This window comes from Lontra canadensis, unplaced genomic scaffold, assembly GCF_010015895.1.
Source record: "Lontra canadensis isolate GAN:19392208 unplaced genomic scaffold, GSC_riverotter_1.0 scaffold20, whole genome shotgun sequence".
NCBI classification, from domain to species: domain Eukaryota; kingdom Metazoa; phylum Chordata; class Mammalia; order Carnivora; family Mustelidae; genus Lontra; species Lontra canadensis.
The window spans coordinates 19,799,716-19,822,401 of record NW_022631014.1 but is presented as its reverse complement, the minus strand read 5'-3'; the positions used below and the strand labels follow the sequence as shown (position 1 = coordinate 19,822,401).

General features: G+C 43.4%; 2 protein-coding genes across 29 annotated transcripts in view; one reads left to right on the top strand and one right to left on the bottom strand.

Annotated features, from left to right (window-relative positions):
• MLH1 (mutL homolog 1) overlaps positions 1 to 17,898 on the top strand; it is a 53,730-nt gene extending 35,832 nt beyond the window's left edge. For 3 of the 5 annotated variants that reach the window (XM_032861229.1, XM_032861228.1, XM_032861231.1), the window contains 6 exons: positions 5,333 to 5,441; positions 7,177 to 7,240; positions 11,608 to 11,772; positions 12,339 to 12,431; positions 12,714 to 12,827; positions 13,588 to 13,910. In XM_032861229.1, coding sequence (XP_032717120.1) covers positions 5,333 to 5,441; positions 7,177 to 7,240; positions 11,608 to 11,772; positions 12,339 to 12,431; positions 12,714 to 12,827; positions 13,588 to 13,755 — 713 coding nt within the window. In that variant the 3' untranslated portion in view covers positions 13,756 to 13,910. Of the gene's footprint in view, positions 1 to 5,332; positions 5,442 to 7,176; positions 7,241 to 11,607; positions 11,773 to 12,338; positions 12,432 to 12,713; positions 12,828 to 13,587; positions 13,911 to 17,646 lie in introns of those variants that run through there. The other 2 variants (XR_004383099.1, XM_032861230.1) reach the window with 2 other exon arrangements.
• The window catches only part of LRRFIP2 (LRR binding FLII interacting protein 2), a 107,881-nt gene continuing 101,101 nt past the window's right edge, over positions 15,907 to 22,686 (bottom strand). For all 24 annotated transcript variants that reach the window (XM_032861233.1, XM_032861232.1, XM_032861249.1 and 21 more), the window contains 4 exons: positions 19,957 to 20,077; positions 17,563 to 17,642; positions 16,661 to 16,765; positions 15,907 to 16,227 (listed from right to left, as the gene is read on the bottom strand). In XM_032861233.1, the coding sequence (XP_032717124.1) occupies positions 16,117 to 16,227; positions 16,661 to 16,765; positions 17,563 to 17,642; positions 19,957 to 20,077 (417 nt within the window). In that variant the 3' untranslated portion in view covers positions 15,907 to 16,116. The remainder of the gene's footprint in view (positions 16,228 to 16,660; positions 16,766 to 17,562; positions 17,643 to 19,956; positions 20,078 to 22,686) is intronic.

Genomic DNA, 22,686 nt, shown 5'->3' with positions numbered 1-22,686 from the left:
CTTCTTCTGGAATCCCAATTATTCTAATGTTGTTTCATCTTATGGTATCACTTATCTCTCGAATTCTCCCTTTGTGGTCCAATAGTTGTTTGCCTCTCTTTTGCTCAGCTGCTTTATTCTCCATCATTTGGTCTTCTATATCACTAATTCTCTCTTCTGCCTCATTTATCCTAGCAGTAAGAGCCTCCATTTTTTATTGTACCTCATTAATAGCTTTTTTTCTTTTACGTTGGTTATATTTTAGTTTATTTCTCCAGAAAGGGCTTTTCTTTCTCCAGACAGGGTTTCTCTAATATCTTCCATGCCTTTTTCAAGCCCAGCTAGCACCTTGAGAATCATCATCATTCTGAACTCCAGAGCTGACCTATTACCAATGTTCGTATTGATTAGGTCCCTAGCCTTCGGTACTGCCTCTTGTTCTTTTTTTTTGGTGAGTTTTTCCGCCTTGTCATTTTATCCAGACAAGAATATATGAAGGAGCGAGTGAAATACTAAAAGGGTGGCAAAGACCCCAGGAAAATGTGCTTTGACCAAATCAGAAGAGACCCCAAATCATGGGGGGAAGAAAGGACGTAAAAAGAAGTTCAGAAAAAAAAAATTTTTTTAAATAAAAAAAATATATATAAAAATGAAAATATATATATGAGACTGGTGAATAGAACAGGGTCACCCACTTAATTTTGGAAGTATTTTGGTCTCTTAGAAGAAACTAGGGAGGTGACTACTTCTTCTAAAGGATGTCAAAGTCGAACACTCGGTCAGGCAACTCTCTTGAGTCAGCAGCTCTGGTGGGTGCACGTTTGGTCAACAAATGAGGGTTATTTTTGTCCAGTATCCACTCAGTTGTTCCACAGAATTAGGCTCATCTCAGATTAGTAATGACAGAATTTACTCACAGAATTTACTCACGAGCAATGACTTGTGACTCCCATCATTTTGATCTATTAATTAATGAGGACTAGGAATGTTATAAATTTTTTTGCTATCATTTGAATGTGAATGTGTGTAACATTTTACACACTATTTTATTTTATTTTATCTTATTTTATTTGGGGAATAGTCCTGGGTATCAGTGTTCATATTTTTATATGGCTTGTCCCCAGGTCATTGTTTGTTCTGGTGCATGAGATCAGCTTGGCAGACATTTGTCGATATGTTCTCTGCACAAAATGCCTGGTGCCAGGCCCTGAGGCAGAGGTGGGAGGTGAATGAGCCTGGACACCTGCTGTACAGGATACCATGGTGGTGTGGGGAGTGTCTAGTAAGTAACTGGTGATAACATCAGGTAAAATGAAAGATATTCTGTAACAGAGGTAGAAGGCCACATCAGCCGAGCACAGGGTGAGACCTGCCAGGGACGGCTTCTGGATCATCTCCGACAACAGCCAGAGGCCGTGCACATGTGGGTTTCTGTAAAGCAGTCCAGCTTGGCACCGAGCTCCTACTCCGCTTGAGGCCATGAAGAACTAGAGGACCTGTCACGCTTCCTTCGGGTTTAGCTTTACTTGCTCCTGAGTGAGACCCAGGGCCTCCATCGAGAACTCTGCTGCGTGGTGTGGCTTTGAAGCACAGAAGGATCTTGTCCCATTCTGTTGTTAGCAAAATGGCAGGGACGTGCCCACAGACTTCTGATGCTGTGGAGATAGAGGACGGGTGCAAGAGAGGTCCTGATGAGAAGTCGTGAAGAGGTCCAAGTAGCCTCCTGAAGCCCAGGGAAGAAGAGGCCCGCCTGGATGAAGGAACGACTGTGGCAGCCCCACTCTGAGCCAGCAGCCACCTCCTCCCTCCCCTGCCCAAGCTGGCAGGGCTGCACCTCAGTAGCTAGGCTGCGGCAGAGGGTTCCATGAAAAATCTGTGTGGAAAAATCTCTGGCCCTTTTTTTAGTGGATTACGCTGCTTTCTCTTTCCTCCAGTGCCTCATTATTCAAGATTATTCAATGTTCTCCAGCTTTTAAAATAATCATTTTCCGCCTACACAGTACATCCTGTAGAGACATTGAGTTTCCAGTGGGAACAGAGGGGAACACTTCATTCTAAAAATGAAGAAAATAAGCCTCTTTTTATTGGGGGTTGGGGGACAGAGAGTGTTACAGACCTTACATAACAATATGAGAATTCACTTGTGGTGCCTAAGCTAAAAAAGGATAATGAAACTGTGGTATATAGGCTTATTGCTGTCCCCAGACCCTTCCCTGTGGTCTCCAGACCCTCTTCCTCCACCCTCCTTTATGGTGGTAGTATTTTTATTTAAACACACACACACACACACACACACACAGATACATTGGTAAATAAAAAAATCATAAGAAATACATGCGTAGGATCTACACAAGAAAACACGTGAACACCTGCTCAAGAGATAGAGCATTGTGGGGTTTGTCACTTTTAAAGCTCTTAGGTGCTTCTTCCCTAAACTATCCATTTCCCTTCTCCCTTAGAGGCAACCACTATCTTACATTTTATGATTGTTTTTTTTTAATTTTTATTTATTTATTTGACAGACAGAGATCACAAGTAGGCAGAGAGACAGGCAGAGAGAGAGAGGGAAGCAGGCTCCCCGCCGAGCAAAGAGCCCGATGTGAGGCTCAATCCCAGAACTCTGGGATCATGACCTGAGCCGAAGGCAGAGGCTTTAACCCACTGAGCCACCCAGGCGCCCCTGATTGTTATTTCTTTTTAATATAGCTTTACCACCCATATTTGTAGCCCTAAAAAAATTGTTCAGTTTGCAAGTTTTAAATTTTACATAAATGGAATCATACTGTAAGGGTTTTTTTGGGGGGGGTGGTGTATGTGTGTATGTATGCATGTAGATATATATGTAAATGTATTATATATATCACATACACACACATTGTGTTCCTAGGATTCATCCGTCTTACTACATATAGCTCTGGTTTCCTCTCCCTGTGTAGTAGATTCCACTTGGTAACCATTACTGCACATTTGTTCATTCATTCTGCCATTGAAGGACATTTGGACTAATAGGGCCTCATCCGTGCTCTCTTCATACGCCATCTGAGGATGCTCTTGGCCCTTAGAGATTCAAGAGCTTGAAACACTGGTTGGGAAGCTTGGCTGTGGATATATACTCAGCAGAGCTGCTTCTGGGTCATAAGATGATGAATTGTTTTTCAAAGGGGTTGGATAAATGTAGCCATTGTTGGTCCCTCCAACAGTGTATAGAAGTCGCATTTGTTCGCTTCCTCTCCAACATTTGAACCTGTGGGACTTTATACCAGTTTGGTGTTTGTGAAATGGTAGCTAATGGTGGTTTTATTTGCATCTCCCTGATTACCCTAAATTTATTTCCTCTTCCATTAAGTGCCTCTTCTAGTTTTTTGCCCATTTTTCTCTTGGGTTCTTGGTCTTTTTGAACTGATTTGAGGAGTTGTTCATATATTCCAGATAATAATCAGCTACATGAAAACATCTTCCACCAGTTTAGGACTTACCCATTTTCTTCTTCTTCTTCTTCTTTTTAAACAAATACTTGTTTCATGAACAGAAATTCTTAGATTTAACATAGGCAGATTTTATGAATTGTTCTTTACAGATTGGCTTTTAAAATAACTCTGGGATAATTGAAGACATAGTCTTATATTGTCTCCTAAAATGTTCATACATAAATCCCTAGTCCTCTTGAAATTCATCTTTGGTGCATGGTATTAGATTCATGGTCTTCATGTAGGTATCAGATTGTGCCACAATTCATTGTTATTGTCAGCACATTTGGATTTAACAAGTATTATTTGCTCATAGTTCTTTCCCTTGGATCATTCGTGGTCTGCCTGAAGAACAACCTTTACTAAGATCTTGAGTGGCCAGCTGCGTTTTATTTTGTTTAATTCATCCTTATATTGAAAAGTGGTTTTTGCTGGGTTTAAAATTCCAGATTGACAGTTACTTTTTCTTAATGCATCAAAGATGTTGTTCTATCATTTTTGCCTTCAGTGTTACTGCTGAAAACCCAGCTATCAATCTTATATTTTATTACTTGGTGGGGAATCTCTCTTTTGTTTCTGCATGCTTTTAAGATCTTTCTTTAATGTCCTGCCATATCTCTGTGTGCCAAGTGTGGGTTTTGTTGGGCTTCCTAGAACTGAGGTTTGGTGTCTTCCATCACTTCTCGAATAGTCTCAGTTATTTTTGTCTTTGAAGTCTGTAAATATCATCTCCCCCTGCCCTCTCTCCCTTCTGGAACTTGAGTTACATATTTATTATCCTCCATGTTGCATAAGTCACTTCTGTAGTTTTCTTCTCTTTGTCTCTGCACTGCATTCTGGATAATTTCTTCAGATCTACCTACCAGTTATTATCTTGGCAACTTGGTCTCATCTGTCATGAAGTCGGTCTTGATTTTTAATTTCAATTATTACATTTTTCATTTTTAGAAATTTGGTTTCTTTTGGACATCTTGATCATTTCTGATAGTCTCTTGCTGCTTATTCATTGTTTAATCCCTCTTAAGCATACTGAACATACTTACTTTCCAGTCTCTGAACCTTTGCAGAGGTCGTGTGGTTTCTTCTGGATTCTAATTCTTGGCGCATTCTTTGTGTGTTTTGTAATTTTTTGACTGCTGGCTCCTGGTATTTTATCTGTGGGGGATAATTTGAAGACTGGACTGAAACTGAACTTCTCCACAGAGAATTTGCATTTGATTCTATCAGGGACCTGGAGGAACAGTCAGCCCTGGAATCAGGGTTAAACTAAAATCTCCATACAAGGTTTTAGGCAGCACTTAGCCGGAATCCTGGCTGCAAAAGCATGTGAGGACCGGCTCATGGTTGCAGGTTCTCAGGGCTGTGGGTTTTTTTTTTTCCTTACCCCCAACACCCAGGCTGGAGGTGGGTAGGCAGTTCGGCTCCCTTCCCTGGGGTTTCCTCTCTTTTTGCCTGCGGGTACAGCCCCTGGCGTCTCAGCTACACGTCCTGGGGAAGTGGTCTCCTATTAGACTCCCCATTTCAAACCGTTACTACATTTTTGTTTTTCATTCCCCATACCTCAGGGGCTGCAAAAACTAGCGTTCGTGATCACTGAGGTTCCTCTGGGCCTTTGCGTGACACTGGCTTCAGGGCTCGCCGTACTTCTCCAGCTTCCTGCTTTGCCTCAGGGTGTGATCTTTGGGCAAAGTTTTCCTTTACCTTTGGGCAATGTTTTTGTGGCATTTTGAAAGATCAGTTGCATTTAGTCGTTATTTGTGTTTTCAGCAAGAGGTACACTACAGGCATCGTGGCTCATCTGTTGTCTCTAGCTCTGGGGTTCGGTGCTTCGGGCTGTGAAGGGGTGTTGGTGGGGTGCTGTTCCTGACCGGCTCTTTCTCTTCCAGCACTCCGAGAAATGCTGCAGAACCACTCCTTTGTGGGCTGCGTGAATCCGCAGTGGGCCTTGGCACAGCATCAGACCAAGTTATACCTTCTCAACACCACCAAACTGAGGTAAACTAGTGAGCGCCTGACACGGCAGTGCTGCCCCAACAATGGTCTGGAGGCGCAGGCGTGAAAAGCCAGGGATAGGGACCTGAGTTGTTTGGAAAGACAGAGATGGTTTCCAATCCAGGCTCAACCACTTACCATTTGTGTACCGTGGGCAAGGTACTTTCCTGAACTGTGTCTCAGATTTCTCATCTGCAAATTTGGAAATCACTGGTTAACTTGCAGGGTTTTGTGAGGTGAAGAAATGACACGAAAAGCCTGATGTTTGGCAAGTTCTTGGTCCTCAGTATGTGTTGACCACTGTGGTGGAACCACTGGTCGAGGGCTTAGTGCCGGTAGAGAATTCTAGCACCTTCTGTGTGCAGCGGGGTACTGTGAGAAAGAAGACCCATAGGGAATGTCGCCAAGGCTTACTCTCACCACCACACAAGCCAGCGGGATTGACAAGCCATGCCATTTGCCCAGTATGTAGCCAGTGAGCTATTGACTTTTTCCAGAGACCTTGGTGGATGAGCTCCTAAGGAGTCTAGAAGCTGTATCAGATGTGTTCTCAGTTAGGTACAGATGGGAGGGCGCTGCTGCCCTGTACCTACTAGACATTGCCTGGCCACTGCGGGGCCCTTTCCCACAAGCCCGTGAGCAAGGCAGCTGCCATATGTTACTTGGAGGTACACACAAGATAAGAACTAATTTCCTCCCTTACAAAAAAACTGCCCAGCCCAGAGCTGACTGTGGCACGCACACCCCTATGGATATTCAGAACTCACGCCTTTGGGGCTGTTTTTGGTGCAGCTCTGTTCAAGATCCTTTGTCTTCGCTTTGAGAATCCTTTGACTTATGCATGGGGCTCTTATTAATGTGTTGGGAATTCTGCTGCCCTTGTTCCTTCTTTTCCATCATGTGTAAGTACATTTCCAAGGTTCCAAACACATTGTGTTCAGATTCTTTCATTTTACAAACAGAAAGCCAGGTTAGTCCAAGAATTGCAGCTATTAATAAATGTGAATAGTTTCCCAGTGAGAAGTTAAAAGAAACAGATTGAAAACCAGGTTCAGAGTAAAGAACCTGGATTCAACATCTTCCTTTTCCACCTTATTAACTCTGACCCGGGACAAGTCAGGTACTCACTGGGTGCCTCACTTCCCACCCTCATAACGCAGGTGTAGCAGAAGCCTTGTCTGCTTTGACTGATAACGAGAAGTCTTTAAACAGACCTATATGGTTCCGACTGCTTAAGAACTCTAAAGGACCATTTATTTGAGGTCCGTGTTGGGTAAGGAGGTCAGTGTGCTGGATACCTCCCAGCTGGCTCTGCAGTGCTGCCAGCCAGTGCATCACCTTACACCAAACGCCCAGGTGGTCTGATTCGGCCTTGTCTCCGCTTGGGATTATTTAGCAAGTCTCCTGCCGTCCCTATGCACTCCATACCATTTTTAAAGGTGAGTTGTTAAAAAAAAAAAAAAAAAGTGATTTATAGGATTCTTTGTAAGTGGGGAAGAAGTAAGCAAAATTTCTTAGCGCTCTCAGCCGCGTGTGGAGGCCCGCGAGCCAGAGCCCTGACTGGAGCACACAGCGGGTCCGGCTCCTTAGAGTAGAGGGACATCTTGTAGATGGTCAGGAAGGCTCCACAGCGCCTCCCATCTGTGTTGCAGGGGTTCTTTCTCCCGTTTGTCCTGACTGCTTAGCTGTCAAGCATGGATTCAGCATTTCTTTAAAGTTACTTCATTTTTATTTTCAGTGAAGAACTGTTCTACCAGATACTCATTTATGATTTTGCCAATTTTGGTGTTCTCAGGCTCTCGGTAAGTTTACTTCCTGCTTCTCCCTTCTGAAACTTCCAACACCTGGTCATATCTGAAAATAATAGCTCTACCCCAATATCTGATTTGTAGTATATTGGGTTTTTCTAAATATGCCAAAGATAGTGTCTGTATTGTATGATTTGTATATGGAAGGATCTTTAGTTATAACAGTTTTATACGAAGCTGAACAGTTATTTGGTAGACCGCTTAAACAAAGGTTTATTATTATGTTGGTTAATACACACCTACTTAAGAAAACTTGTAAAGAGATAAAAAGAGAAATAAACATTTCCTAAAGCCTATGACCCAAATACAACCAACCCCAGCTGACAGAATTAGGTCATTTCTTCCGAGACCTTTTCATTGCTTAATTTTAATTTAGAATTAAAATCAGACTATTTATGTAGTTTCATATCATCGTTGTACAGCTGATGTAACTCTACAAAAAAACCAACTGGTATTTTCATTGGGATTGTCTTGAATCTATAGAACAATTGGAGAGGAAATCTTTTGTTAGATTTATCCCTTAACATCCCACATTTTTTATGCTATTATATAAATGGCATTTTAAATAATGTCCAGTTTTTTGTTGCTAGTATATAGAAACGAAGTGTTTATGTACATTGATCTTGTACCTTGCAACCTTGCCAAACTCATTTAGTAGTGCTGGTAGTTTTCTTACAGATTTCCGTCAGTTTCTACATGGATGATCACACCCTCTCTGTATAAAGGCAGGTTTATTTTTCCTGTCCAATCTGGATGGCTTTTCTTTTTCTTGCCTAATTGCACTGGCTAGACCCTTAGTACAATGTTGAATAGAAGTGGTGAGAATGGAAATCCTTCTCTTATTGCTGATCTTATGGGGAAACACATTTAGTCTTTCCAAAGTAAGTATGTTTTTTGCTATAGGTGAGATGAGATGTCCTTTATGACGTTGAGGAAGTTTCCTTCTGTTCCTTATTTGCTTACAGTTACTTTTATTCAGGAATGGATACTGAGTTTTTTCAAATGCCTTTTCTGCATCTGTCAAGAGATAATTGCGTGATAGTCTTTTTTTAATTTCTTAATATAATGAATTACATTGATTTTCATTTTAAAATCCAATCTTGCATTCCTGGAATGAACCCTACTTGTACATGATGTATTACTTTTTTTTTTTTTACATATTATTGAAATTGATTTCTCAGAATTTCGTTTATAGTTGCTTCATATATGTTCATGAATGATACTGATTTTTATTTTTCCTATAGTCTTTGATTTTGGTATCAGCATTAATGCTGGCTTCATAGAATGAGTTGGGAGCTATCTATCCTCTCCTTTTCCATCATCTGAAAGAGTTTGTATAGAATTTATAGAATTTATTCTTTAAATGTCTGGTAGAATTCATCAGTGAGTGAAGCCATCTGGGCCTGGAGATTTCCTCATGGGAAGGTTTTTAACTTCAAATTCAGTTTCTTTCATAGATAACTATTCAGGTTATCTTTTTTCTTCTTGACAGAGCTTTGCTTTTGGTTTCTTTCAAGGAATTTGTCCATTGAAGTTTTTTAATTTATTGGCAGGAAGTTGTTCATAGTATTTCTCATAATTCTTTTAATGTCTAGATCCTCTCTCATTCATAATATTGGTGATGTGTGCCCTCTTTTTAACCTGATCAGTTTGGTTAGAAGCTTACCAATTTTTATTGCTCTCAAAGAACTTCTTGTATCATTGATTTTTCTCTTGATTTTCTGTTTTCTAGTCCATTGATATTTACTTCCTTTCTACTTATTTTGGGTTTAATTTGCTTTCCTGTTTCAAATTTCTTAAGGTAGAAACTGAGGTTACTGATTTGCTGTCATTCTTTTCTAATATAGGTGTTAAGTGCTAATAAACTGTCAGGTCCTTTCATTGACTTCTCTATTATTATGAGAAAATAGGAACAGTGTTCTGTGGGTTTATAACATGTATGTTATAATGTAACATACATGTTATATGTATAACATTATATGTTAAAATGTATGACCATAGTAACATCAGATGGGGAGATATGGAAGAAAATTTAGACATCTTATTTTTAACCATATATTTCAGTCTTCTTCCTAAACAGATGACTTACCTGAGATGTCACTGAACTGGTTCTCCCCTTCCCTTGCGTTTATCATCAGTGCATGGGAGGGCAGTGCCTCCACATTGCCTCCCCCTTCCCACCTGTTTGGCAGGCTGGCATATCCTCTCTGGCTGAAACAGCCACTAGTGAGGAGAAGGAAGAGGTTTCCTTGTGGATTTTCAGGGTTTTCTTTGTGGGAGATGGGGAGCGATGTTAGATTTGGGGTTTCTCAGCTGCTTTCATGATCATGGCTTTGTGGTTTTCACACAGGCACATCTCATTTTATTCTGTGCTTCATTGCACGTCACAGACCTTGCATTTCTACAAATTCAAGGTCTGTGGCAACACTACAGTGAGCAAGTCTTTTGGCACCATCTTTCTGACAGCATTTGCTCACTTCATGTTTCTGTGTTACATTTTGGTAATTCTGGCAATATTTCAAACTTTTTTTTATTATTATTGTATTTGTGTATAATTACAAACTGTGATCAGTGATAATAATTCACTGGAAGCTCAGATGGTTAGCATTTTTTAGCAGTAATTTTTTTTCCAGACGCACACATTTTCTTTTTTTTCTTCACTTTTTGTATTTAAATTCAATTATTTAACATTAATGTATTATTTGTTTCAGGGGCACAGGTCTGTGGATTATCAGTCTTATTTAACACCCAGTGCTCATTACAACACATACCCTCCCCAGTGTCCATCATCCAGTTACCCCATCTCTCCACCCCCCTCCCTCCAGCAACCCTCTGTTTCATGTTTCCTACATTTGTCTCCCTCTCTGATTTCATCCTGTTCCATTTTTCCCTCTCTTCCCCGTATGATCCTCTGCCTTGATTCTTAAATTCTGTGTATCAGTAAGATCATATAATTGTCTTTCTCTGATTAACTTATTTAATTTAGCATAGTCTAGTTCCATCCACGTTGTTGCAAATGGCAAGATTTCAGGTTTTTTTGATGGCTGGGTAATATTCCATTGTATATATATACCACGTCTTCTTTAGCCATTCATCTGTCAGTGGACATCTGGGCTTTTTCCATAGTTTGGCTATTGTGGACCTTGCTGCTATCAACATTGGGGTGCAGGTGCCCCTTTGGACCATTTCATTTGTATCTTTGGGCTAAATACTGAGCAGTGAAATTGCTGGGTCATAGGGTAGCTCTGTTTTCAACTTTCTGAGGAACCTTCATACTGTTTTCCAGAGTGGCTGCACCAGCTTGCATTCCCACCGGCAGTGTAGGAGGGTTCCCCTTTCTCCGCATCCTCGCCAGCATCTGTCATTTCCTGACTTGTTAATTTTAGCCATTCTGACTGGTGTGAGGCGGTATCTCATTGTGGTTTTGATTTGTATTTCCCTGATGGAGAGTGATGTGGAGCACTTTTTCATGTGTGTGTTGGCCATCTGGATGTCTTCTTTGCAGAAATGTCTGTTCATGTCTTCTGCCCATTTCTTGATTGGATTATTTGTTCTTTGGGTGTTGAGTTTGGTAAATTCTTTGTAGATTTTGGATACTAGCCTTTTGTCTGATACGTCACTTGCAAATTATCTTCTCCCGATTCTGCCAGTTGGCTTTTGGTTTTGTCGATGGTTTCCTTTGCTGTGCAAAAGCTTTTTATCTTAATGAAGTTCCAATAGTTCATTTTTGCCTTTATTTCCATTGCCTTTGGAGATGGGTCTAGCAAGTAGTTGCTGTGGCAGAGGTTGAAAAGGTTGCTTGTGTTCTCTTTGAGGATTTTGATGGATTCCTGTCTCACATTTAGGTCTTTCATCCATTTGGGTCTATTTTTGTGTGTGGTGTAAGAAAATGGTCCAATTTCATTCTTCTGCATGTGGCTGCCCAATTTTCCCAGCACCATTTATTGAAGAGACTTTTTTTTCCATTGGACATTCTTTCCTGCTTTGTAGAAGATTAGTTCACCATAGAGTTGAGTGTCCATTTCTGGGCTCTCTGTTCTGTTCCATTGGTCTATGTGTCTGTTTTTGTGCCAGTATCATGCTGTCTTGATGATTGCAGCTGAAAAGTTTTAGTTAAGGTATGTGCATTGTTTTTTTAGATATAATCTATTTCGTATTTCATAAATAGGATATATGTGTGTAAACGTAACTTTTATGTGCACTGGGAAACCAGAAAATTCATTTGACTAACTATACAGTGATACTCCTTTACTGTAGCAGTCTGGAACCAAACCAGTACCTCCAAGGTATGCCTGTGGTAGTTTTGTGGGAAGGAATTCAGGCTTCACTAGGAGGCACTGTTAACGTGGTCTCTGTTCTAGGAGCCCGCACCGCTGTTTGACCTGGCCATGCTAGCCTTGGATAGTCCTGAGAGTGGCTGGACGGAGGAAGATGGTCCCAAAGAAGGACTTGCCGAGTACATTGTTGAGTTTCTGAAGAAGAAGGCTGAGATGCTCACAGACTATTTCTCTTTGGAAATCGATGAGGTGTGTAACAGCCATTTGTATTCCTCTGTTGTATTCCTCAGGTAAGAGCCAAGTTCTGTAGTTGGTCCTCAGTCAGGGTGAGAAGGCGACCCACCCTTGTGAGAAGCAGCACGAGACATCCATTCACATCCTCACCCCCTATTTTCATGTCTGGGTTACACCACCTTTTTCTCATCCAGTCATGCCCATTCCTGTTCCCGGGGTGAAGGACCCGGACAAGAGAGAGCTGAATCCCACAGCCCCTACGGGCCACAGTGAATGAGATGATGCCAGGCCACTTGCTTTGTTTCTTCCTCTTATGCTTAATCTTTGGGGCTTTCCATATCTCTGTATTCTTTAGTTGGTGAGCATATTGAAAAAAGAAGTTGTTCTGCTTCATGTCAGTACAAAAAGCTTTTTAAGTGCTTTGCTCTCCCACCCCTGGTGCCCAGCCAAGTCAAGCACCTGGTCGCCCAAAGTGTGGGCATGCGGATAAGACCTGGAGGGAGCACTGGGGATATGGAACTTGATTAAACTGTAATGGTTTATTTCTTGTTTCCTTGTCGTGACCTTTTCTTCACAACCAGGAAGGGAACCTGACTGGATTACCCCTGCTGATCGACAACTATGTGCCTCCTTTGGAGGGTCTGCCTATCTTCATTCTTCGACTAGCCACGGAGGCAAGTGGTCAAGCTGTTTTTAACATGGGGGTACCTGTGTGTGGGCTTGGGGGAGAGGGCATGGGGCCACACCTTCATATGGAATGGTGGAAAGGGTAAAACAGCTTGACAGCCCCCCCCTTACCCCACCTACCCCAGCAGTATTCAGCAGTTCCAGTTTACAGATTTAATGCCTAAAATGTTACACGTAAAAAGCTTTAAGTAGTCTGTGACCTTGTCTTGGAAATGAAATGTGTTTACTAAAGCAAGTACCTACGCTGAGGTGTTCTTTCTTTGGACCAGGTGAACTGGGATGAAGAGAAGGAATGTTTTGAAAGCCTCAGTAAAGAATGTGCTATGTTTTACTCCATTCGGAAGCAGTACGTATCTGAGGAGTCGACCCTCTCGGGCCAGCAGGTACTGTAGTGACGCACAGTAGCACCCGGGACGGGGCTGGGCTCTCATACAACGTTTAGGAAATGAAACTTGCTGCCTCTGAATTCCTAGGATTTCTCTGCACATAAGGTTTAAACATAATGGTCAGCTTTTATTCATGAATTCTGCTTCCTTCTGCTGGTTTGGAAGGTCCCTCTAGAATGATCCCAGTACCTGTCAAACGTGAAAGCACAAGCTGTCACAGTGAGAGCTGGGAGGCCGAGCTGGATGACCCAGGGCTAGTGAGCCCTTGTCTCCTGTCGTTAGCCCTCCAGCATACAGCCCCAGTCTCCCCACGCTTGTTTAGCTTTAGCTCATTTAATCTGACCACTGCTCTGCCAGAACAGGGCAGTACTAAGGTCGGATCCCTAGCTTTTCTTACAGACCTTTCTGTACACAGAAAGGGCTTGGGTGACTGCACTTCCTACTGAACATCCTAGTCTATCATAGTCCAGATCAGATGTTACGTTAGATCCTGCTACAATCCACAGTTCCTCCCGAATGGAAACAAAGTTCCATGGGAGAAAGTCTCTGCCTTCTCTTCCTGTTGTCACCTCTCACGTTTGGGGCTGTAGGATCCCTGAGAGATTGAGCAGAGAGATGTTTCACCAGCATTAGGAAAACAGCAGATTGTAATGAGTAAGACTTCCAGGTCCAGTACAGGTCAGCCGGGAAACCACAAATGCTGGGATGTGAGTGAGCCAAATAGGGAGGCTTGTGACCTCTAACACGTCTTTTCCAGGGGGAAGTGTCCGGCTCCTCTACAAACCCCTGGAAGCGGACTGTGGAACACGTTGTCTATAAAGCCTTCCGTTCACACCTTCTGCCTCCTAGACATTTCACAGAAGATGGAAATATCCTACAGCTTGCTAACCTGCCCGATCTGTACAAAGTCTTCGAGAGGTGCTAACCACACTCACTTGTGGACTCTGGGCTGTGCGTTTCTTGCATTGTGTCCTGATGAGGGTAGGTCTTATAGTTGACGACTCCCATTTGCCCTCTAACTAGTAGCACTCTTTCACGCTTGGTGGAGTGTCCAGAAATAAATTGTCAAATGTGTCCTAACATGATTGATTTAGTTTCACTATACTTGAAAGGTTTTCTAGATCCATTTTCACCTACAGTAGTATACCTGATTGTGTTGAAGAATCCAAAAGTAGTTTGAAAGCCCTCGGGGCATCTGAAAGGAATTCTAAAAAGGCCTTGGAGATTTTATAGATCTTGCTCTGGTTTGAGTCTTTGGTATTCTAATTTCTAATATCAGCAGGTAAGAATTACATTGGTTCATATGCCTTTGGAAAGAGGTGCCGAACATATAAGAGGCTCTGGTGACACTGAGTTTGGAGAAAGCTGAATTGATAATCTGTTACTACGTACCTAACCAAAGCTCATTAATTTGTAATGGAAAAAAAAACTTGCGAGAAGACAGCAGTCCTTACGGAGTTTGTAACTGGTATGCACCCTAAGTGAGCCCCCTTTGTTAATGGATCTGAATCCTACCAGCTTAAGATAAAGTTCTAGTTATTCTTGTCTGAAGGATGACATAAAATTACAAACTTAAGCTGTAGGTGCCATTACAATAAGCTGCCTTAACACTAGCATGCATTAACAGAAATGTGCATTGAGCATCGGGAGGAAGAACGCCCACAGTACTGAGGTACAATCCAGATTACAAGACTCAGTGAAGAATGTTCCATGAGAAAGAACAGGGAACTCTACCTAATGAAGACATGGAGCCATTCCCTTTGGAAGAGAACAGGACAACAGGAGACAAATTTGTTGTACCACAAAAGGGGCAAGGTCAGGTTCTACCACACAGAACTTCCAAAAAGTCAAAGGGCGGCTCAGTAGTGGGGCTCGGTGAGCCCAGTGGGGCACAGGCTAAGCAGCCCTTCCTGACTCCAGGACCTCACCCTCTCTCCCTCTCCCCTATCTCCCACATGGGTGATTGCTGCTAGGACTGAAGAGAATTTATAGGAAGTCCCCTCCATTCAGGACAGTGGTTTCCATATTTTAAAATTAAAAGGCTCATTGCTCTGAAGAAGGAGGTAATTTGTAGAGATTTTCTTCACATTCAAGTTAGCTGTAGCATCTAGTTTCAAGTCAGCTTTATTTATCTCATGTGCCTTTAATTCACTGACTTCTCCCAGCCTTGGTTCTGAAGATACAGCCACCATCTCCACAAAACCACCTTGATTCTGAGGGCAAAAGCGAATCACAAATCCTGCAGAGTGGCCACACTCGATGATAAAAGCCCCTTGAACTGGGTGCCTTTAAAGATGAAACTGACTAGATTCTTAAAAAACTGTATCCACATTGTTCTCCTTGGGGAGGAGACAAAAGCAGAGGGGCAAGATCAGAGGCGTGGCTGTGGCTGCCCTGAGGTGTTTTAAAAGCTCCTCTAACAAAAATGAATGTGTCAGTAGCCAGCTGTGGTCAGCAAGAGGGTGCGTTTTAATAGAGTCTTCAGGCCGACCTCCCGCCTGCCTGCTCCCCCCACCCCGCCGGGCTTATCTGAGGTTCCATTCCACAAAGCAGCAGCAGATGAGATACTTTACATGAGATACAGCACAGCTGATGTTGAAGACGAAGGGCCCTGCTCTTACTTTAAGAGTGTTAGGCTTTGGACTTGCCCGACCACATGCAATAAAGCAAGTTTTATATACACTCCCCATATCTTTTTCTAACATTTTCTTATATAAATTTAAATATTTTACAAAAAAAGGCTTTTTCCTCGAAACATAGAAATTTGAGTGAAACATATATTCCCCACTTGTGAACTTGGTTCTTCACTAGAATATAAATGCTATCTGAAATCAAGGGTAAGTGTCTTTTGACCGCTGGAGATGACTGAAGTCTGAATTGCACTGTGGAGAAGGCACTTGTGTTTTCCGAGGTCTCCAGCCGAGTTATCTCATTGGGCACTCACAGAGTCGCTGTCCTCCGGAACCCGTGCCAAGGCCTCCGAGTGCCCAGTCACTGAGGCAGTTGGGGAAAAGTGGTGAGTAAACTTGATTCTAAAATTATGGAAATAAAAAATAAAAACAGCATGGACCAGTTCTTAGTCTAGAATCAAACTACGAACGAAATCCAAGGTGTTCATTCATGAAGATTCAAACCTGTTTCATTCTCTCATAAATTATAAAATACAAAGGTGGCTATTTTAATGACAAAACTCAAACAGTACTGAAGGGGGTCTGTGTCAATGGACAAAAAGTCAGTCCCTCTGGGAGGGGCCCCAGGAGCAGCACCCAAGCTGGAGGGTGGCCTCCTACTGCTGGGCCAGAAGTGCTGTCCTGTTGGCCTTCATCTTCTCCAGCCGCTTGGCCAGGTGGCTGTTGGTCATCTCCATCTCCTCAATCTTGTCCAGTGCTGTTCGTAACTGCAGACAGGGAGAGCCGGGTCACTTCACATGGTTACACGTGAACCCCGGTGCCACCCCAGTGCCACCTGAGCACCCTCCACCGTGCCCCCCACAAGAACAGAAGTGCTGCCAGCTCGGCCTTGCATGGCACCCCGTGTCCTCAGCTCTCTTCTGCCAGCTGGCGGTGCCCAGCAGGGACACTGAGCCTCAATCCCAGGAAGGGCAGACAAGCAGGTGGGGAGACAGACCAGCTCTACAACAGAAGGGAGACCTGTCCTTTCTCTTAGTTTCTAATTGACCAAAGCCTAAAAGTAAATGGCAGTCACTGTGCAGGTCAAAAACCAACACCAAAGAGGAAGAGCCTCCATTGCTATTCCCTTAAGACTTGGACCCAGGATTCAGTTCCTCGGGCAGCGAAGGATCTTTTCTTTGAGCATGCAACAGCAGGTACCTCTCGCTGTAGCTTCCTCTTTTCTGCCTTCAGTTCATCCTCCACCTTCTCGGCATTCTCCGCGGCGGTCTTATACCTCAGCACCTGGCCCTCGAGTCGGCTGATCTGTCAACAAGAAAACGCGAGCCTCTGCTAGTGAGCACCGGGAGCCCCTTTCTCGAAGCCACATGGAAACACAGCGTCATTACAAATCCCAAGTCATCCCCTCACGGTGAGTCATAGGGCCTCTCAGAACCCAACGGCTATTTATAGATCAAGAAATGTCCCCGGAGAGGATTACAGCTGGAGAGTCATTACAGAGTCCATTTCCCATGTTAAGTTTATGATGAACATATTATTTAAGTGCCAAATTAACATTGCAGGACAAGATTCACTAAATGTAAAAGCATTTGGACTTTCTGAAATGTGCAATAAGGGATTTTCAAATTACAGTCTTCCTAAATTCTCTTAAAATAATCTGGAAAAGGGGCGCCTGGGTGGCTCAGTGGGTTAAGCCGCTGCCTTCAGCTCAGGTCATGATCTCAGGGTCCTGGGATCAAGTCCCGCATCGGGCTCCCTGCTTAGCGGGGAGCCTGCTTCCCTCTCTCTCTCTGACTGCCTCCTCTGCCTACTTGTAATCTCTCTCTGTCAAATAAATAAATAAAATCTTTTAAAAAAATAATAATAATAATCTGGAAAAAAAAATTATATCTCAGTCTTGTGCATTCTTACAACTAACAAAAGGCTGAAGTGTCGTGCCAGGTTTTCTCTGCTGGCTTTTCTACTTTAAGAGAGAGCTTTTATAGAGACCCCACTACAGAGACAGCCAAGGAAAGCTGGGTACCCCTGGAATTGGCCACTCAGATGCAGGAAGTTGCAGAGGGAGTGTGAATCACTTCGTAGCGTGCTGAACAAGTACTTACACTCTGCTCCAATGTGGTTATATCCTGTTCTGCCTTTGAAAGCTTAAATTTATATTCACTTATTTGTCTATTGGCATCTCCTAGAAGAGAAGAGAACAGTGCATCACCTGTCAGCAGCTGTGACCTCAGGCAGTGACAACCTCTGCAGCCCAGGAGGGGACAGTACAGTGGAAGGAGACAAAGCGCAAACGCCCACGGGGCGGCCACAGCACCTTTGCAGCCTGGGCTCCAGAACGGCTCTCCTGCCAGAAGCTCTAACACCTGATCCCAGCATCCCTTGGACCAAGGAGTTGGAAGAAAATGTGACTCTCTATGCTATAGTGGGGGGAGGCTGACCACTGACCCTGTCAGTCAGTGCATCGGTGGCCCCCTCCAACCTTACGTGCTGCCCTTCCCCCAGGAGCCTCCAGTTTCCCTCACCTTCCTGACTCATGTCCTCAGCATGCCTCTACTTAGTCTCCTGTAACTTTACCTTCCCTGTCATGTTTTTGTTTTGTTTTGTTTTGTTTTCCCGTGTCATGTTTTTAATGGTTTTTCTAACATGATCGTGCCTTCTAAACACTGTGTACATGAGGAGAGGGGCCCTGGCTCTGCCATCCTCAAGTCTACCTCTGTATCTCGCCAAGGGCTTTGGGCATGTACTTAATAAACATTTGCTCAAAGAAATGCTTTTCAGTAACATTGTGATAATGTGATGGGTAGACTTCTAAATCATTAGTTGTACTTCTGACCTAAGAAGTCATTTAAAATAAGAAGTTTGAAAATTCACTCCAGCAAACCAAATTTCACAAAAATCACCTGAAATGATTATAGGGTAGGAATCATAAGGCCTATAGGAGATAAACCAAATCTAAGCAATCTAACTTAAGAACTTTTCTGCTTTTCCACATCACTGAGGTTATAACTACTTATATAATCTTCAGGCAGAGGTTCTTCTCACAGGTAGTTACTGTCTCCCGGGAAATAATGGGGCTATAAAACTGTCTCCCCGAAGGCCCCTCTGGCAGTGACAGACAAGAGTTCCTACTGCTGGGCTCTAAAACAGAAGCTTCAGGATCTGGTTTTAATCCTTCATCCCAGCCACTTAACTATCACAATGTGCTGCTTCCTTCTCATGGCAAACCTCCCTTTCCTTCCTGTTTTCAAGAGTGTAAGTCCTTCATCTTTGTCATTTTGTGCTTGCCATGAAATTCCATTCGACCACACCATGCTTACATCCCTGGGCTTCCTTTGCCGGCCAGACCCAGTCTATCAGGTCCCACTGAGCCCACCTCGTTCTACAGTTCACTCTGGGTCCTTCCCAGACACCAGCTCCATAATGCCCACCCGCCCTAGGAGCATTCACACGTAAGGCATGCCCGTTTCTCCTCAGTGTGACTCCTTTTGAATTTGCTGCTTTAGGCCAATGTCTTTCAAATCTACTCCCTAACCTTCTTTAAGACTGTTGGCAGCCACTGTACTGGTCCAGCTGATCCTCACAGCCTCCCAGCTAGTCAGCCTGCCTTTCCTCATGCCCATCTTCATCTATCCTCCATGCCAAAATATTTCTAGAATATTCAATAAGAAGTGTCACAAGGGTCCCAGCTGAGCTCTAATTAAGGACTTGATACTAACCTCAAAAGGCAGTATTAACAGTATTAATAAGCTTTAATCCAAGAAGCCTTTTCTATTTAGCCTAATGCAAAAAATATTTAGATGAAAAGGCCATGGAATAACCGATATTTTAAAATAAGTTATCAGAAAAGCCACAATTCAAATTGAAAAAGTCTCCCCTCTCCACAAATGCTACATTATCGAACTATATAGGAATGGCTGCTGACCTCCCCCCACCATGGAGATTACATTACTGTGGACATAGGAGGCATTTTAAAACAGCATGGGGTCAAAAGTAGAAAGGAGAAAAACTGCATGAGGTAAACTGAACAGGCTTACTCTGGCCTTGTTTTAAATTCTATCTATAAGGATTCATTTGGTTAATAAAACTTCCAGCAAAGTTCTAAAACTGTTCAGCATTAGTATGAGTTAGTTCCAAATATATCCTCCCACTATCCAAGAGAGATTCCACAAGAAAAATATCATTGGGAAAGGTGCCGTATGGGAGCGGACAGTTGACCCAGGTGTGGAAGAGGACAGCGCCAGGAGGACACTATTTCCAAAATGTCTCTAGAAATCACTGCACAGAGCGATAAGTACTCTTATCCAGTCCTCTCTTACTCCATTCCCTGAAGTGCAGAGGCTGCTAGAAGGCTCTCCCCGGCCAGACCACTGAGATCAGGACTACACTCTGGACTTGCCAAGGATTAAGCCATCTTTGTAACATGGCTCTCCCAGAGATGCACGTGGGAGACAGGCAGCCTCCCCACGGAGTGGCGCTGGCCCGGCCATGGTACCTACTCTGCATCTCGATGAACTGCAGGTCAGAACCATTGTGTAGCCCCGCCACGTCTGCTGCCGAGCCCTCACTCCGAGAGCACTTCTGCCGCTCCTCCTCCAGCTGCAGCTTCAGCCTTCGGATCTGAAGCAGAAAGAGAGGGCCGTCACAAGATCCACAGGACACAGTGGGTCCTCGGCCACACAAGTCATCCACCCAGAACCTGAGTGCCCACCACGGGGCCACGGGGCCAGATGCGCTAGCGACAAACTGGGAACATCAGAAGGAGTGAGCTCCAGGACCAGGTGTCTCAATCAAAACAGCCCTATTTGATGTTGTGTGTAGGCTGGTGGAACAGCAGATCTTTTCAGCGTTTCTCACTACTTTTATTCAATTCCGTTTTTAATAAAATTCCGCAGGCAGTTAGGTGTTTGTGTTTTGTCTTAAAACTGGGGTAAATATCCTAGGCTAAATATTTAGGAAACTTAAATGTTAAACATTGAATTCAATTAAATACTAAAATTAAATTTAATTAAAATATTAAGTATTAAATATGAACACTTAAATATTAGGTTAAATATTTAGAAAACCTTCTGTATACAGAAACAGTTGGAAATGTATTTTTTAGTTTGGTTCACAGTTGATCTACCTTATTTTACCCAAAATAAAGGATATTTATAGTAGCTTATTCATAATAGCTCCAAACTGGAAATGCTCCAAATGTCTATCAACAGGAGGCTAAGCAAACTATGGCACATCTACCCAGCAAGAAAGGGGAAAGCACTACCGATAGATGCAACACAGCTGAGTCTCAAGAGGACATACTATGTAATTCCAATTATATAAACCTCACAAAATGGAAGCTAATCCACAGTGACAGAAAGCAGAACAGTGGTTGCCTGGACAGGGGGAGAGAGGAAGGCTGAGGAAAGAAGGCTTACCAAGGGACACTGAAACTTTGGAGGGGTTATGAATATTTTCACCATTTTGATTGTGGTCATGGTTTCATGAGTATTGTTATGGGTTGACTCATATGTTGAGGTTCTAACTCCCAGTACCGCAGGATGTAAACTCATTTGTAAATGGAGTCAGTGAAGATGCATTTAGTTGAGCTGAGATGAAACCATGCTAGAATAGGGTGGGCCCCTGATCCAGTATGACTGGTGCTATACAGAGAGACAGGCACGTACAGAGGGACGATGATGTGAAGACACAGAACGCTATCCACAAGCCAAGGAATGCCACAAACTGCCAGCAAAGTGCCAGGAGCCAGAGAGAAGTGTGGGACAGACGGCCCTTCACAGGCCTCAGAAGGCACCACCACTGCTGTCACCCGACCATGGGCACTTGTTCAGTCTCCAAAACTATGCAGACAGGACACCTCCATTCCTCTAAGCCACCCAGTCTGTGGTACTTTGTAGGGGCTGCCCTCAGAAACAAATACGGTAGGACATTTGTACACCTTAGGTATGAGCAGCTTATTCTATACCTTACTTCAGGGGGTACATACCAACCACTCCTCGTCACTGCCATCGCCCTACTCCTTCAGTTATACCTTAATAAAGCTACAGGGGTTTTTAATTTATAAACTGAAGAAACTGAAAATGAATCAAATGTGAAGGGATTCAGGTTTGGGAACAGACAAGGCCCACTGGAGACAGGAGCCTGCACACACGGAAAACAAGATCAGATGAACAGACACGTACTGATGCTAAGGCCCCTGGTCCGGCCTCAATCCCCAGGATCCTGCCAGCAACACTGCTCCATGGACGCAGAGTCCTGGGGGATGTCTCCCTGTAGAACTGTCTGCCTAGTCTAAGGTAAAGACCAACAGACCCACATCAAAATTTCCCAAAAAAAGATGCAGCCACATCAGCCTTACATATGCTCAAAGCTGCCCATCAGGGTTTTAATCCCCACCGGCTCTGAAACTTAGGGCCAAATAGCATTAGTTAGGAAATAAACTATGCAGATGGAAGTAAACAACAGAGAACAGTGACGAACTGTCAATATCCTCTGAGGTAAGTAAAAATATCTACATCTGGAAATGACTGCAGAAACAGAAAGCCAATGGAAGTTTTCAAAGGTGAAGTTGAGAAAATCTTTTTAAAGCAGAGCAAAAGAGATCAAAAGGGATGGACAAACAGGAGAGAAACAAAAAAAAGTGCTGATCCCAGAGGTCTACTGCCCCTTCCTTCAGATATCAGAGCCATTTTCCCCCCGAATGCCTACAACTCTCACCAGCAGAGTTTGGGGAGCACTACAGCTCAGAACTACAAGGGGGACTGCCTCTGTGACCAAGACCGAGCCTCCCTAGGCCACCTTTGCCCTTCATCATCAAGGGTCAAGGGTGAGTGTGATGCTCAGAGTTAAGGGGGCTTCCCTAGCTGGTACCCCATCAACAGTGGTCAAAGGAAAGCCTGGGCACTAGGGCTAAGTGGGCCACATCCCCAGTGGGGAAAGAGTGAGCTCTGCACTGGGAGGAAACCCATGCTTCCCAGACACCTCCACCCTTTCAACATCTCCCTTGAGTGAACCAGGACTAGTTTTTCATTATCCCCAATATCATTATGTCCATCTCAAAAATAGTCATCCTCCTACACTCTTCCCTGAAGGGCTCTGTACAACTGTCACCCCCATCTGCACCTTCTAACCCTTCCCAATGCCTAAAAATCTGGATTACCATTTCCCCTCATCCTGAGTCTCTTCTCTGAGTGGTCCCTTTATCTAGTGCGTTGGCAGAAATCCACTCT